This window comes from Neltuma alba, unplaced genomic scaffold (genome assembly GCF_004799145.2).
Source record: "Neltuma alba isolate B1F8T4 unplaced genomic scaffold, ASM479914v2 tig00001706_pilon, whole genome shotgun sequence".
NCBI classification, from domain to species: Eukaryota; Viridiplantae; Streptophyta; class Magnoliopsida; order Fabales; family Fabaceae; genus Neltuma; species Neltuma alba.
In genome coordinates, this window is record NW_021632575.1 from 1 (window position 1) to 17,830 (window position 17,830).

At 34.7% G+C, this 17,830-nt stretch overlaps 2 protein-coding genes and 1 pseudogene across 3 annotated transcripts; 2 read left to right on the top strand and 1 right to left on the bottom strand.

Moving 5' to 3' along the window:
• Positions 1–760: 760 nt before the first annotated feature.
• LOC114761674 (IAA-amino acid hydrolase ILR1-like 4) lies at positions 761–3,474 on the top strand (annotated as a pseudogene).
• A 2,926-nt stretch (positions 3,475–6,400) lies between these two features.
• On the top strand, positions 6,401–10,575 carry LOC114761824 (IAA-amino acid hydrolase ILR1-like 4). 2 transcript variants are annotated; one of them, XM_028951272.1, is made up of 5 exons: positions 6,401–6,810; positions 7,235–7,360; positions 7,731–8,045; positions 9,149–9,277; positions 9,387–9,469. In XM_028951272.1, the coding sequence occupies exons 1-5, from the start codon at positions 6,451–6,453 to the stop codon at positions 9,390–9,392; spliced, it is 936 nt and encodes a 311-aa protein (XP_028807105.1). In that variant the 5' UTR covers positions 6,401–6,450; the 3' UTR covers positions 9,393–9,469. The 2 variants fall into 2 exon arrangements, with proteins under 2 accessions (XP_028807105.1, XP_028807099.1); XM_028951266.1 differs by lacking the exon at positions 9,387–9,469 and adding an exon at positions 9,849–10,575 and having other exon boundaries at positions 6,451–6,810.
• Positions 10,576–11,145: 570 nt separating this feature from the next.
• On the bottom strand, positions 11,146–15,366 carry LOC114761666 (glycosyltransferase BC10). The gene is made up of 3 exons (XM_028951088.1): positions 15,009–15,366; positions 14,111–14,785; positions 11,146–12,113 (listed from the first exon to the last, which is right to left on the bottom strand). The coding sequence occupies exons 2-3, from the start codon at positions 14,630–14,632 to the stop codon at positions 11,472–11,474; spliced, it is 1,164 nt and encodes a 387-aa protein (XP_028806921.1). The 5' UTR covers positions 14,633–14,785; positions 15,009–15,366; the 3' UTR covers positions 11,146–11,471.
• Between the last annotated feature and the right edge of the window lie 2,464 nt (positions 15,367–17,830).

Here is a 17,830-nt window from a genome sequence, read left to right on the forward strand (position 1 = left end):
AAAATACAAGGACTTAATTAAAAATTATATAACTATAACTATTTGATAAAAAAAACCACACAAAATTAGGCATAACTGAATCCGTGTGACCAACAAAAATTTTTTTTGTTAACGTGCATTCAACACTTCGAAATATTTTGTAATGCATCCAATACTTTAAAGTATTTTTTAGGACATCCAGCAACACAATATTTTTAGTTGCTTGAAGCATCTAAGATTTTTTTTTTTAAGGTTTTAGACGCACAAAAAAAATATTTACGGTGCTAAGCGTATTTAAAAAAATGTTTTAAAATGTTGGATGCATATGAGAAAGAACTTAACTTTTTTAAATATCAGATTCAATCCTGTCTTCTGATTGGGGATAATATTTAAAATATTAAGGTGCCTCCTCAATGCTGTCTTCTGATTGGAGGATAATTTTCAAAATATTGGGGTTGCATTTTCCACCTTATCTTCTGACTGGAGGACAGTATTTCGTCTTTTACTTTAGTATGCGACAGGGTGCCCTCTGCGAGGATGAGGCAACTTCGTATATTTTCACGTTTTAATTCCACTGCATCAACCCTTGGCCACTTGGGCACTCCCATTCATAGTATCTAGTTCACTATTTAGAAACCCAATAAGCTACCCACTTCAATCGCGTTCATCTTTGATCCTTCTGTTCCTGATTATTGGGGGAAAAGAAAGTACTGATTTGGCGCCCTTCTTTGTTGCTCTGGTCTGAACTTCTTTCCCCCTACTCTTCACTCGCAAAGCGATCATGGGTTTCTTCTGGCGGTTCAGTATGATCATCGTCTACACATTTCCTTATTGCAACCCCATCTCCTCGGACCCTTCTTTGAGCTCACCAAACAAGCTCTTTTCGTCGTCCTCCGAATTTTAAATTTGCCAGGAAGCCTGAGGTTTTTGATTGGATGGTCGGAATCAGAAGGGAAGATACACGAAAATCCTGAATTGAGTCGTGAGGAATTTCAACGAGTGAGCTGATCAGACGAGAACTTGATACATTGGGCGTATCAAATAAATACCCGTTGCAGTCACCGGTGTTATTGGCTATATAGGCACCGGTCGACCTCCTTGTTGCTTTAAGAGCTGATATGGATGCTCTTCCTATTCAGGTATTTCATATTTGAATTCTTCATAATAAATTCTCTCCTTTTATTTTTCTCCAAAGATCATTCGCTTTTCAGATGAATTGAAGTGATGGTAGTTCATAGATTCCGACTGGGAGGAGATAATTTGTTCGCCTCTCATCAAATATCATCATTGCTCACTGTTTGTATATATGTTCTGAGTGTTATTTTAATCTCTGAATATAATAAACTGATATTAACCTTTGGTGAGTAACATGGAGATGCCAAAAATACTATTTGTCCTCCGCTTAACATATTGATTAATTTCTTGGTTACCCCTGACTTTAGGAAATGGTGGGGTGGGAGCACAAGAGTAAAGTTCCTGAAAAGATGCTGCTTGTGGTCATGATGCTCATGTAACTATGCTTCTCGGTGCGGCAAAGATCCTCAAAGAGCATGAAAAAGAGATCCAGGTACGTTGTGGTTTTTTTTTTTTTGAAACACAGATATTTCTCTTACACTTGATCTTGCCATGTGAAGTCTTCTTAGTCTTCTATTGTTCTGTTTTCTCCCACTCAATGATACCTGACGCCATTCATTTTTTGTACCTCTAAACTCTAAATAGGGAACTGTAGTTCTTGTTTTCCAACCAGCAGAGGAAAAATATGGAGGGGCTCAGAAAAATTATAGATGCTGGAGTCTTAGAAAATGTCTCTGCTATCTTTGGAATGCATGTTCTACCAAACATACTTATAGGTGAAGTGGGCTCTAGATCTGGTCTCTTATGGCGGAAAGTGGCTCCTTTGAAGCAGTAATAAGTGGAAAGGGAGGTCATGCTGCTCTTCCTCAGCATTCTATAGACCCCATTTTGGCAGCTTCTAATGTGATTGTTAGCTTACAGCATCTTGTTTCTCGTGAGGCCGATACTTTAGAATCTCAGGTAAGTTTCTTTCACTTCTTTTCAATTACCACCGCACTTGTTTATTACACTTTGCTGCTTAACCATCTAAGATCCATAAGTTTGTACCACATTTTAAACCATCTAAGATTAGTAAGGTGAAATTCCAGAACTCCTTATTCTCCCTTTTAAACCCCAAAACCTCAGGCACATAGAAAAGAACCTCCAAGGTAGATGGATTTATATAGTTCTCTCCATACGTTTAAAATGATCGATATGTTACTATTTGGCAGGATGTTGGTGAACTAATTAAAACAGCGTCTGCTCTCATGTATCCTTGAACAGAAAAAAATCTATGACATAAGAAGTGAGAATTTTACTTTTAGTGCATCCCAGTAGTATGCGATTTTAATCATGCAAGTGCAAGAGGAAGTGAACATGAAAGAATCCACAACATAGCGTTTTGTACCTGAGCTTTCTTAAAATGGACTCCAAATGCCAGGAAATCATCGTTATCCCTCTTATAAGAGTTTCTATTTGATGGAAATGAATAGAAATCTTCGAGGATTATCCTTGCTTAGATTGACTATACTGTCTCTGCCTAATGTTAAGATTGTCTTCACAGGTGGTGACAATAGCAAAATTCCACGGTGGTGGCGCATTCAATGTTATCCCAGATTCTGTCACTATGGTGGCACCTTCCGCGCTTTTCAAAACAAAGTTTTATGCAACTAAGGCAACGGATTGAGCAGGTGTGACAGTTAGAATATGTCCCCCCCCCCCCCCAAAAAAAAAAAAAAAGCTTAATCCCTTGTTTTGTATTACTACCTCAGTCATATGTTAAAGCTGATACGTCTCTCACAGGTTATCACCGGACAAGCTGCTGTACAGAGGTGCAATGCAACAGTTAACTTCTTCGAAGCAGAGGATACCTTCTCCCCGGCGGTGATTAACGATGGAAAATTGCACGAGCTTTTCCGACAGGTTGCAGGTGATATGCTTGGTGTAGAAAAGGTTAATGAGGTGAAGCCAATGATGGGAGCTGAGGACTTCTCATTCTATCAAGAGGTTATCCCTGGTTACTTCTTTTTATTGGAATGGAGGATGCTTCTCTTGGACCACTAGAGTCTCTGCACTCACCTAATTTCAGAGTCAATGAAGATGTTCTTCCTTATGGAGCTTCACTTCATGCATCATTAGCTACTAATTATCTTGTTAAAACTCAACAGCATGTAAAAGTTGCACAAGGGATGGCTCATGATGAACTATGAATCTAGATTTATTGGATCATTGTGCTGATATGAAACTGAATAGTCATTGGAAATCCATGCTGGCCCAAACTGAGCTGATATTGAGCTTTGGTTTGATAAGGTCACTTCCTGGAAGTGACTGTTGTTATACTTGTAAAGGGTCGATTCAAAGCGGGGGACAGGTGGAGCACAATCCCCAATGCTTCTATTGATTCTACCAATCCACAATAAGTAACAGTATTCATGGGGTATATTGTTTATGATTCATTATATTTTTGAAATATATAATAAAATTTTTTTACAAAATATAACTATATTTTAGAGGTTGTCTTGTTTGGTGCAAATTTTTTTTTTAAGCTTTTGGTAAATTTTTATTAAAATCCCTAATAAATATTGCGTGGGTGTGATTTTTTTTTTGTTTGGGTAAAACTGAGGCATTGTTTGGTTTAATGGAAAAAAAGTGTAATGAATTTTAACAAAATGAAAAAGAGGAGAAAAGAGAGATTTTAATAATCTCTATAAATTTTTTAGCGTTATTGTTGGTACAACTTGCGGTTCACTATAAGTACTAATTCAAAAAGCTACAACGAGAACCACAATTACAAATTTGGAGTTATATTCTTCCGGTTCTAAATATAAGACTCATTTTGTAATGCAAGTTACACTATATAATGGGTCTTATAGTTAAAGCCGGAAGAATATGTGAAAATCTAAGTGCTTAACATATGATTAATATTTATAAATTTATTTTTACCAAAACGAATGATTAATTAAATAATTATTTCACCACTTTCATATTATAGGCATTATAGTCATTTTATCTTTTTTTCCTTTTTCCTCATCAACTCATTATTTTCATATGCTAAATGCAATTTTTTTTTATCAAACTATTTTCATTTCATGGTATACTGTATGCTGCAATCATGCTAGTTGAATTATTTTTCTACTCCTCCTCTCTTCCATCCTTCAAAATAAGTTTGGTTGACTATTATTTTGGGACAATTACAATTAAGTCTCATAGAAGAAAAATAATTACCAAAAGGTCCTAATAACAACTTTAACAACTTATGATAACAAGTTTTATAGTAAGAATCATAACTTCTGGACTTGTTTTTCAATTGTTTTTTTTTTTTGGGACTTTATTGTAATTATTCCTATTACTTTGCTCTTCCACCCATCCCTTTCCATCAAAATGGTTTGGCAGTATTTACTTTGCTCGTCCATCCGTCCCTATCCATCAAAATAGTTTGGCAGAGTATTTCCTTTTCTTTTCCATCCGTCCACTTCCTCCACTTGATATCGTAACCTCTTCTTATTGTTCTGGTCTGAGCTTCTTTCCTACACTCCTCATCTACCATTCTTCGCTGCAACACTCGTCTTCTCAGACACAGCACAAACTAACTCCATTCGACGTCCTCCAGATTTCTAAGTTTTGCCAAGAAGACACGAGGTTTTTTATTAGATGGTCGGAATTAGGAGGAAGATTCAGGAGAATCCTGAATTGCTTTATGAGGAATTTATATTTAATGACCAATGTATCCAGTTCTCTTCTGATCAGCTCACTGGTCTGAAATTCCTCATAAAGCAATTCAGGATTCTCGTGAATGCTTGTGGAAGCACAAGTTCCTGGAAAGATGAATGCTTGTGGCCTTCATGCTCAAGTTAAGTACTACTACCTCCGGTCTTTGATATAAGACTCTGCTTGACTTTTATTTTGGTTCTAAATATAAGACCTCAATCCACTTTGTCTCTCATATTTATGCATTTTTTTTCTTAAGATAGTCCTTCTAATAATTGTAGTTCTAGCCAATATAGTTGATTAGTAAGGATATTTTAGGAAAGACAACACATATTTATTACAAATAACTAACTTAACTTCTTTCCTTAATCTCCTCAAATTAATCAATTGGGTCTTATAATTAAGAACAAAAGGAGTGATTTTTATTATTAAATTTAGAAGTCAAAAAAGTCAAAGAAGATGAATAAGTTTGGTACCTTCATTTTCTTTAGTAAAGCTCATGTAACTTCTAAGTTTGAAATTTCAGCTTCTATTATCCCCGTATTGGCAGCTTCCATTGTGATTGTTTGGACTCTCAGGTAAGTTTCTTTCACTTCTGCTTTTTAATTACCACCACCCATTCATTTACATTTAGTTGCTTTACCATCTAACTTGAAGGGGATAAGAAGGAAGGGAAAAGAAAGAGAAAGAAAATGAGGGGATATTGTAAAGTAGCAAAACCATAACAAAATTCATTTCATTGTCATCCAAGTCTACCCTAAATAAGTCATAGATTATATATTTTCTTTACGGTTGTTAGGACTAAATATCCTAAATATGATCCCAAGCAGCACTATCGATTTAGATTACCAGATGTTACAACAGAAATAAATATATCTTATTCAACAATTAAATTGATGATGAGTTGTGATGAATTCCCCATAGATCACCCAACCTTTTAAACGAGTTCATGATATATTCATCTATATAAAATCAACGCATGCATGACCGTTGATATTTTTAGCAGTCAAGTTGCTGCGACTTGAAACTTTGCCGGCAATATCAAATCCAAAAATATTTTTGAATGTCCAAAGGTTCTAAGTGAAAAATTCTCAAGCAATTTTTATCATAACTCATATTAATTCAACAAAAGTTAAATCCTGATAAATTTTCTTTTTTAAAAAAACAATTTATAAATATCAAACTGTTTTCATCTTTCAAATATTTTTTTAGCTAAAATATACATTTAATTCTTTAATTTTATAGAAAGTTTTAATTTGGTCCTTTTAATATTAAGTTCTTTAACCATAAAATTGTTAACAAAAATTATGACATTAAGATCTTAAATATTGATAACGTTCTCAAATACGAATATATCAAGTTTAATTATTAAAACAACTATAATTATTACAAAAAATCATAATCTAAACTTAATAATTTTAAAATTAAAGGACTAAATGTATATTTTAATCTATTTTTTATCAAACTATTATTCATTTCATTGTATACTGTATAGTCCAAGCATGTCGATAGTTGTTGCCAAAAAAAGAAGGAAAAAAAAACATGCAGATGGTTGGAATTATTCCGTTCCTTTTCCATTCATCCATTTCCTTCAAAATAGCTTGGAAGAGACCAAGTGGGCGTTTCCATTGATCTTTATGAAGATTTTGTGCCCTCTTTTTATTATCCTCTTCTGAACTTCTTTCCCACATTTTCACACGCAAAGCGACCATGGGTTTCTCCTGGTGGCTCAGCATGATAATCATCTGCCATCTCCTCGCTGCAACACTCATCTCCTCGGACACTTCTTTGAGCTCAAACAAACTCTCTCCCACGTCCTCCGAATTTTTAAATTTTGCCAAGAAGCGTGAGGTTTTTGATTGGATGGTCGGAATCAGAAGGAAACTTCACGAGAATCCTGAATTGCTTTATGAGGAATTTCAGACCAGTGAGCTGATCAGAAGAGAGCTGGATACATTGGGCGTATCATATAAATACCCAATTGCAGTGACCGGTGTTGTTGGCTATATAGGCACTGGACGACCTCCTTTTGTTGCTATAAGAGCTGATATCGATGCTCTTCCTATTCAAGTACTTGAATTCTTTATAAACTCTCCTACTCCCACTCCATCAATTCAATATATAATGGTCAATCGCCTTTTAGATGGATTTGCGTGATGTTAATTCATAGCTTCCGACTAGGAGAAGCTAAAATTTCTTCGCCTCCTCTCAAATTTCATCATAGATTTCATTTTTTGTGTTTTCACACACACACACACTAGCAATTTGTTCCGTAAATCATTAGACTGTTTAACTTCAGCTCTGACAGTATAAGTTGGTCTCTGAAAATGATAACCGAATATTGGTCCTTTTTTTAAGTAATTTGGTGATTCCAAAAAGACTGCTTTGCTGTTCTACTTAAATTGATCAAATAATGGAGAGGCCAAATGGTTAGAGTGCTCTCGATATGTGTATTTTTGTGTTGATTAATTTTGTTGTTGCCCGAGTCCTTTAGGAAATGGTGGAGTGGGAGCACAAGAGTAAAGTTCCTGGAAAGATGCATGCTTGTGGCCATGATGCTCATGTTACTATGCTTCTCGGTGCCGCAAAGATACTCAAACAGCGTGAAAAAGACATACAGGTCTATTTTGCTCTATTTTGGTTTAGAACATTGAAATATTGCTTTTACGATATTTGAAAGCGAGGTCACTACACTTCATTGTGCCAGAGTCTAATTCACTAAACCTTCATTTTCTTTACTTCGGGCAATTTGTTATCATTTTCTCCCGGTAAAAGGTCATGTAACTTAGTCTCAAATTTCAGTTCCTAAAAATTTGTTAAGAAATATGTTTGACGGTGGTGTTCAGTATTTAAGTACTACCGGAAAAGAATAAATGTTTCACAGGACAGTCAATCATGTGGTCTACATCTCTTCAATTGTATTGTTCTGTGTTTCTTCCACTCAATGATATCTGTTATCTTTCATTTTTTGTCTTCTAAACTCTAAATAGGGAACTGTAGTTCTTGTTTTCCAACCAGCAGAGGAAGGAGGTGCGGGAGCTAAGAAAATGTTAGCTGCTGGAGCCTTAGAAAATGTCGCTGCTATCTTTGGATTGCATGTTATGCCAAACATACCTATAGGTGAAGTGGGCTCTAGATCTGGTCCTTTTATGGCTGGCAGTGGCTTCTTTGAAGCAGTAATAAGTGGAAGGGGAGGTCATGCTGCTCTTCCTCAGCATTCTATTGACCCCATTTTGGCAGCTTCTAATGTGATTGTTAGCTTACAGCATCTTGTTTCTCGCGAGGCTGATCCTTTGGACTCCCGGGTAAGTTTCTTGCTCTTCTGCTTTTTAGTTACCACCACCATTTATTTATATTTAGGTTCTTTACTATCCAAGATCAGTAAATTTTTACCACATTTTAAACCATCTAAGATCAATAAAGTGCAATCTCAAAGCTCCTTGTTCTCCTTTTTGCATCCGAAAGCTCGAGCAGATAGTAAACAGAACATCCCAAGGTAGTGAGACATATCTTCTGCTGTCCAAACACTTCAAACAATCTGGTGAACAAATTTAAACAGCATCTGCTTTCGATAATGCTTCTGGAGCAGAGAAAAACATCTGAGACATAAAAAATGAGAATATTTGATGCAACACCCACAAAGAGGAAGAGATGGGGGAACAGAAAAGAGATGATGAGGGAGAGAAGAGACAGAAAGTAAGAGAGGGGTTGGCAGAGAAAAGAAGGGAGACATAAGACCAGAAGGGGGGGGATATGAAGAACTTGAGGGGGATAAGAAGGAAGGGAGAAGAGACAGAAAACGGGGGGAATATAGAGTAACTAAACAATATGAAAGTTCATTTCATTATCATCCAAGTCTATCTCCATAATATATAAGGGACATATATACATACATAAATATATATGTGTGTATATATATATGTATGTATGCATAGAGGTTGAGGTTTCCTTCTCATGAAGGAAACATCCAAATGCTCTAGCCAAAGGTTTCCTTCCTATGAAGGAATTGCTCTGCCATCATTACAAAAAGAAACTTACTTGCTCGCAAATAAAGTTAAAAATAAAATAACATTAAAAGTAACTATTGCCTATTTATTTCTAGGTTTCTCTCAAAATATGTTAATTCTCATATTCCATCAATAGTACTATCGGTACATCTAATTAGTATACAATGTTAATCTTAGAATGTAAGCGGATTTGATAGACTATAAAGGGTAATAAACCAAATCCAGGACATGTTGCATTCTGTAGCTGAGCCATATTGGAATGGATTCCAAACTCTTAAGAAATCATTATATTATCACTTATTAGAGATCATACTTGGTGAAAATGATTATAAATCTTGGAGGGTTTTCCTTGCTTAGAGTGACGATCCTATCTCTACCTAACATCATGATTGTCCTCACAGGTTGTGACAATAGCAAAATTCCAAGGAGGCGGTGCTTTCAATGTTATTCCAGATTCTGTCACTATTGGTGGCACCTTCCGCTCCTTTTCAAAAGAAAGTTTTGTGCAACTAAGACAACGGATTGAGCAGGTGTCTATGTTAGAATATGTCTCCCCCACTTTTCTAATGCTTATAATTCATTTTTTGTTTTGCATTACTACCTAAGTCATAGATTATATGTTTTCTTCATGGTTACCAGGACTAAGTGGCTTAAATTTGATCCCACAAACGACATGAAAATGCTGTTAGATCATGGGACAACACTGTCAATTCAGATTACTGGATGTACGAACAGAAATAAAACTATCTTATTCAACAATTATACTTTAAATTGATGATGAATTGTGTTAGGAATATACGGTGAATTCCCCATAGATCACCTAACGTTTTCTAATCGAGTTCTTGGTAGTTAATTTCAGGCATGATATTGTATGAACGACATATTCATCCATATATCATGCGTGGCATTTTAAAAAAAATCCATCTTAATTTTTGCATTAATCTTGACTGACAATCAATTTCCTATGATCATTAATTACTCTTCGCAGCTCTCAATGAAAAATAAACACACTAACATGATTATGTTGTTACAAAAAACAATTGTAAGCTATTGTTTTGTTTTGCAATCCTACTTCGGCTTAAGGCTGATAAATTCCTTCAGGTGATCACTGGACAAGCTGCTGTACAGAGGTGCAATGCAACAATTAACTTTTTTGAAGAAAATGCCTTCTACCCTGCTACCGTTAATGATGGCAAATTGCATGAGCATTTTCGACAGGTTGTAGGGGATATGCTTGGTGAAGAAAAGGTTAATGAGGTGAAGCCAATGATGGGATCTGAGGACTTCTCATTCTATCAAGAGGTTATCCCTGGTTACTTCTTTTTCATTGGAATGGCAGATGCTTCTCTCGGACAACTTGAGTCGCTGCACTCACCTAATTTCAGAGTCAATGAAGATGTTCTTCCTTATGGGGCTGCGCTTCATGCATCATTAGCTAGTAGCTACCTCCTTCAACTTCAGCAGAATGTGAAAGTTGCAGAAGGGATGGGTCATGATGAACTATGAATCTAAATTTCGTGGAGAATTGGGCTAAATAGCTGATATTAGGCATTGGTTTGACGCATTATTTCGTTGCAAATAGGGGAAAGAGCAGTAGCTCAAATTCAGAGATTCTGTAGTCAAATAAAATTATGAAACCTGATTTCTCTGCCGTAAGTTACTAGCTGCAGTGAAGTAGAAAATAAATAAAAAGAAAACGAGAGTGCGTGAAGGGAGGAATTGGAATTCATGCACACCTCTATTTCTAATATTTGCTTTTTCTTTAATTGTGTTTACAACACTATTATAAAAATTTAAAATTGGTACCTTAAATCCTTTCCCTTTTCTATTCAAGTCAATAATAAATTTTATATCTATGAAGAAGGGTATCCTAAACATCAACCACTTTGGAGGCCAAAAGAACCATGGAGTTACCCTGCTCCCTCCTGCCTTTTCTTTCATTCGTTCTTATATTCTGTTCCTCTAATTTGAGCCTTGTTAGGGTGGAAATGATGAATTGGTTTCTTCAATGTCACTTTTTTCTAGTTCACAAGGATCAAATGAACATCTTCTTGTTACAGGTTTTTGTCTACTTGACCTTCGGCTTACTATGATAGTGGTACTTTATTCTCTTTAAGATGAAATAAATTTTACAAAAAAAAAAAAAAGGAAGAAAGACAACATTTGTAATCTTACAAAAGCGAATGTTTTCACCTCAAGCTCGGAACTCACGTAATTCCAATTCTCTCATGTCAACCAATATTTATAAGATTAAAAGAATAGATGCAAATTTCGTCTTTCTCCTTCAATTAATTATTCTTCATCTATCACAAGAAAAATCTGAACATGAAGTGTAGGTGGTTATTCCTCAAATAGTATAGACAAACAAAACAGGTCGTCTAGTAATGAGCAAGACATGCTAAAAAGGAAAATGGTGCAATTTTTATTAATTTGGTTACAGCTTATTAATTTGGTTACAGCAGCATAGGACTAAATTAACCAGCAAGCAGCAAACTAATAACCCAATAAAATTAGTATGAATTGGGGCTTATACTTGGTATAAAAATGTAACTAAGTTCAATATCCTATACGTCTAGGAGCAACTAAATTCTGCAAAAAGTAGGGAGGAAGAGAAGATTAATTGTATGATGTGTCTATAAGGAGCTCAGCTAACTTAAAACTATACTAACATATGCTTCGAATAAGCCTCCTTCAAAGATTCAACTCCAACAAGCTAGACCATTCTCAAATTCTTAGAACTTTGGATGCTATAGCTAAAAGAGGACCCAAAGCATTAGGTGCAAATTTTCTAGCAAAGAGGAAACAAAGAGATGATGGCTGGTTATTATAAAGACATGTCTGCTCTTCCAAAATTTTCTTGAAGAATTCCTCTTTGATATCATCCTTACCGAAAGTAGCCGGGTGAGCGCCACCCCTAGACCAATCAACATAAGTGAGGCTCCTATTTGCCAAAAGATGAGGAGTGTTAATGGTTAACATAGTCTGGAAATAGTGCTCATCCACATAGCATGCATGTGGTGTGCAAAACTCTTTGAACTTAGGATAGTAAGTGCTGTCTTCAACTATTCTAACTGCGAGTTCCCGGTTAATTTCAAACCACTGTGGTCCTTTACGCCAGTCAGATAAGTTGACCTCAGGAGCCATGTGTTCATTATAGCGCCCTCTACCATAGGGACCAGGTTCATCAACTGCACCCATGAAACTGTACCATGACCGGGATATATATCGATACACAATGCTGAAGTTCTGGAGAGGAATACAGGACTCAGATAGGAGGATGAACCATTCATTTGACATATCAAGCAGTGCATTAGCCAGGAGTCTTCTTTCACCATCACACATGCTCATCTTTCCCCATTCTGCTAACTGCTTAAGAAAAAGCTGATTAGTAATTTCATAGTCATAGATAATGCTCAACCAAAAATTTGTCTCCAAATTCATGCCCCAACAAACACGTTATCAAAATCGTCTAAAAGCATCTTTTTAGTAGAACAAGAATGTACTCCCAATGAGGTGTTGGACGGAACTGTGTTTGATAGTTGGATTTAAAACTTTTGTGATTTCTCTAGGCTCCGAACATATATTGAACAGTGTGTTTTCTTAAAAAAGAAATTCAAATGCAATTGTTTTGCCGAATATATATTTCAATGCCACACAACTTTCTCTCCCCCCCCCCCCAAAAAAAAAGCATTTAGAGGGGCAAGAATTAATGGTGCAATGATTACAAGCAGGATTGAACTCATCACCACCCACTTACAGAGGAGTTTTCATGGTGTTAGTCTACAGGCCAATGCCACACAACTTGACAATGAACAACAAGACATTGTCAAGAAGAAACATGTGACATCAGGACTCTGATAATGATTTTTTCCTAGTTCGAGTAAGTGTGCAATCTGATTGTAATATTAGTTCGATGCTTAACGCATCAACAATTAGATAAGAACGGAGAATGAACCTGACATTCATGAAGAGATGTGTTAAGCATTGAGCTAGTATTACTACACACATATAAATACAGAGGTGGAAGATACTGATCCAAATCGTTGGAGGCTCAAAGTCCAATATAGATTGCAATACATGTATCTCCTCAAAATCACATCGCCATTTAGCATGAAGCAGTTTAACAGCTACTGAACTAAGTACAGGACAACCCACCAAGCAAATAAGGTGTTTACGCTTATTCTTTCTGAGAAGGATTATTCTCAAGGTTTTATTTGGTTAAAGTGTAACTTTGTCTCGAAAGTTTTCACTCAACAGCGTTGGGCACCCGAAAGTTTTTTTAGATGCAAATTGCCTTGAAAGTTTAAAATTGTAGCAATATTTTCCCCTACCATTAAAAAATAAAAATGTTAATGGTCAATGTCACTACTTTAATGGTCAATGTTCGTTTCGGTAAAAAGCAACACTGATACAATTTCAAACTTTTCAGGCAAATTTGCCCCCCAAAAAAACTTTCAGGTGCCAAAACTTCCAAAGAAAATTTACACCTTAACCTTTTTCTAATAGAGCAGAGATTATATAAATGATATAAAATAAAATCTACAAAAAAGAACAACGCAAAGTTACTTTCCCTTTAACTACGGTGCACTTCATAGCTGAGGAATGAAATAAAGAATACTTTCCAGACGGTAAGTCTGACATACAGCAAAGGAAATCATCTATTAAATCATCCTGTCATATATTTTCTATTAAAATCTGTATAGCATTAAAAGCATAAGACAGGCATGCAGCAGGCTTGGGAGATTTTCACTCATAGGAAAGACAACAAAATGAAGCTACCAAGTTTGTAGACTATACTACACAAAAGATTAAGATCTAGCAATCAATCAAAATTATCAAAAATAATCATTTACTACCTCTGGTCCATAGTATAAGAGCTAGTTGTAGAATCAATTTAGTTTTAAATATAAGACCTTAATTAACTTTGTCTTTCATGTTTATCCATTTTGTCCCCAAGTAAATCCATTTTGTCCCCAAGTAATCTCTATAGTGACTACACATGTTTAGTGATTTTCATCAATAGATAGTTCCAATGCATCAGATTAATAAGGGTATTTTAAGAAAGATAATACTCATTTATTACAAATAACAAACTTAACTAATTTCCTTAATATTCGTAAATTAGTTATCTAGTTCTTATATTAAGGACTGGAGGTAATATTACAGAAGAACATAACAAATAACATGACTAGCACAAAGCACCCAACTACAAGTAACTGGTATGTTAATCTTTACTAGTCAACAGAAAACAGAAATTTACATTTATCAAAGATGGATGATGCTACTTTCTTAGGAATGAATACAACAGATTGAGTCATTAATCTTGAAAAAGAAAATAAAGTAAAATAAGAGGCAGCTCATACCTGGCTTGGGATCTGTCTCCTATAGAAAATTGAAGATGGCGGAAAATCAGACGTGTAAGATGGTAGTGAATGAACATAAATTGAATAAAGCCCCTCGTGCCCCTTGAAAAACTTCTCCCAGAGTGGCGCAAATGGCAATGGTCCCTTCGTCAAGAACATGAAAGCAATCTTGGGAGTCCTTTTAAATGGATAGCTTTTAATTCTTGGAACAAAAGAGGCCTTCCAGAACAGTTCAGAGTCATTCATTGTATGCAACAAATTTGATGGAGGCCTAATCCAACTTTCTATGCTCCCTGACTGCTCAAAGCAAGGCCTAAAAGTACTAGACTGTACTAGTAGGGGCACAGTGTTGATTCCAAAACGCCGAACCATAATGATGCTAACAATTGAAGCACTAATGCCAAAAATCAAGAATAGCAAGAAGAATTTCAATAGTCTCAAGGGGAAGGGCCTAGATTGACTTGTCCTAGATGCAGTTACAGGTTCCTTCCCTTCCTCTAAAGCTCCCAACCTGGACTGCATTTTTCCTTTTACCACGGTTCTAATACAAATTTAACTTCTTGGTCTTGGGTCCTTCGCACATAGCAAATCTCAAAACACTGGGTATGCACAAAAAGCCCCCTTCATGATGTCAGATCGAGCAGATGTGTCCTAAGATTCTTCCATTCGGGTATTCTTCATTGTTACAGAATCAAAATCCGTATGAAATCAAATGAACAGAACATCAGTAAATAAGGAAAGAAAACATTGCCTTAGCTCATAAATAAATGCCAGCTAGCTTCCGTTAGTGGAAGAAGGAAATTTTTTTTTACTTTCCTACATCCTTGGGGAGAATGTAAACATCGTAAGAAGTGGCGCTTCAGGGGTAAAAAGCAGAGAAGTAGGAGAGTGTCATTACCATGTGGGGGTGGCTGTTGAACGAGTGATAACACTAAGTTCAGGCCGTGCAAAACACGTTTGAGGGAAGAAGAATGGTATCGGATTCACACGTTCCTACTAAATTCGTGAACTTCGCCAGATTCAGATCAAGATCGAAGTTCGATAAAGGATTAAAAGAATGAAGAGAAGTATTCAAAAGACACTGCCGTCTCTGCTCTAGAGCGTTTGAGAAAAACGTGGGAGTGGGAAAGAGAGGTGATGCTCGGGGTTTCGAATCCTCCGCGCAAATAAAAGTTAAAAAGACGAGAGAGTTCAGGTAAAGCAGGAAGTAACAGTGAGACGAAATGATGAAGGAAGAAGCAAGATAAGTTAAGCTTAGATTTTGTCTGGTGACTTCTTTAGCTTTTTTTCAATTTCTTGGGTTCGGCTTCGGCCCATATGAAGGAGGAAGAAGGAATAATTGTTCAGGGAAGAGAGGGTCCTTAGGGGTTATTTTCTTTTATGGCCTTATGGGCGCACGTGTTGGGGGTTCCAGGCTATAGGCCGTTATGATAATTAGTTAGGATGGGTTTTCAAGACTTTTTATATTCATTAATTATATTAGGTAAAGAAAAATAGTTTTTATATATTTATAATTTATTTGTTTTATATTGCTTTTTTCTAAGGAAAAATCCCCACAAAAAAATATTGTTGAATTTCAAAATTCTAAATCAGGAACTACTACAAAAATGTATTGTCATTTACTTTTCAAATATAGTTATTTTCTTTATAAGTGTAGTAACCAATACTGATTTAGAATTTTTAAATTCAACTATCACTTTTTTGACATTTTTCCTTTTTCCAACTATTTGTTTTATATTATTGCTATATGATATTTAGTACTATTATTAGTTCACGTGAGATTCGACTATTATCAAATCAAATTATAGATTAAGATTACGTGGGTTCAAACTCAAAAAATTATTTTTGAGTGGTTATAACCCTTTCCTACTAATATGACTGGCTGTTGATAAAAAAAAAAAATTATTTCCCCAATCTTTAATATAAAAACTACTTAACTAATTTAGATAGCTTATTAATCTATAAATTATGTAGATTAGTTTTAAAAAAAATGATAAAAATAAGAGGCAAGATAAATTGAGATTATCTATTTAAAAATAAATCCACTCACATAATTAGCTTTAATATTAAAAATAAGAACGCAGAGTATGTTTCTATTTCTCTATTTATGCCATTGCATTTAATTAAACACCTTTTTGTAAATATATATAAAATTGGGAAAAAAAAAGTTACACTTATTTAATAAAAAATAGTTTAAACAAACGCCTTAGAGTTCAAGAAATGTTTATATATTCCTCATATACAGGTAGTACGATTTAAGCGAATTACCATCCTCGCTGAGCTGTACTCTTGTTGACTAAATTAATATTACTTGACAAATTTCATTATTAGGGTTGGTAAGAAAAGTACAACTAGCAATGAGGTTACCTACATATTTATAAATGATCAAAACATATGCTTTAGATTTTTCAATGTCATTGTTTGTGAAAGTTTATTTTTAATATTTGTACATTACGATTCAATACAATTGTTGAAACTTCTTTGTTTTTTTCCCCTTTGGAGACCATAGTTGGAAATCCTCTGTATATATAGTGTTGAGAAAAAGATGTAACTTAATTTTTAATGTATAATTGTGTTGGATTTTATAGGCAGCAAAAATTATTTATTATTTCAAACTATTTCTAGTGGAGCTTTTTTCCTGCAAAATCATTATACGTTTGGTTCTTCTACAGTCTTCCTATGAGTCTAATGATATTATTTTTCGCTTCACTTCAACGTTTTGCTGATGATGACAGTAACTTAAGATTTAAGATCAGTGTAGAATGCCATCTGTTAAATTAGCATCAAAATTTAATTGGCATGACTAACTCTGCCTTTGCAAAGAAAACTATGTTGGGTCTTCAAAGTGAAAACAACAGAAAAAAATGTTTAATATTCTCCAGTTCTCAATATAAGATTTAGTAGAGAATTTTTTTTCCCTCAAATTTGAAAACTTAATATAATTTATTTCCTAACTTCAAAATTTTTCTGAATTCTCCATATTGATTGCAAATATTAAACTGTTTTTCTAACAAATGAGTAGTTTTCAATGTAAGTGATAAAAAGAATAATTTAAAAATAAAATAATTCAATGGAGGAGAGGATTCTCCTCCAAGTGTTTGTTTGGTTAAGGTGAGAACTCAAATACGTCCATTTATATCTAAATAAATAATTACGAAGCTTGTTTATTCTGTTTGGATAATTTTTATAAAATTTTGGTAAATCATGATTTTATTTTTTTATCACACTTTTAGGATAAGCACTAAGGATTAGCTTTTGTGTTTGAAAAATCCCAATCAATTTTGTTCAACTAAATTTTTTTCAATTTACCCTCCCGCACTCTTCCCGAAATCTCTCCCCAAATGATTATATTTAATAATATTTATTAAATTCATGTCTTTTGGTAATTATATATCTATAAGTGATTTTAATAAATGAAAACCAAATATAATCACAAGTTTTAAAATTATTTATAACAAAATATATTCAAACAGAAATCAGGATTAACCGACATCACTTATAATTAGCGTCACTTATAAAATTTATGATTATTTAAAATCCTAGTTGTTCACCACTAATCCAAATTAAAAAGAAAAAGAAATTAGATGCAAAAGGTCATAACTTAGATATCCAATAATGTCAAGGGAATTAAATTAATGAAATTCTCCACCTAAAATTCAAGTACCACCCTAGCTCCTCAAAAGTCCACACTTAGCACCATTTATTCCTCAACCTATGCTA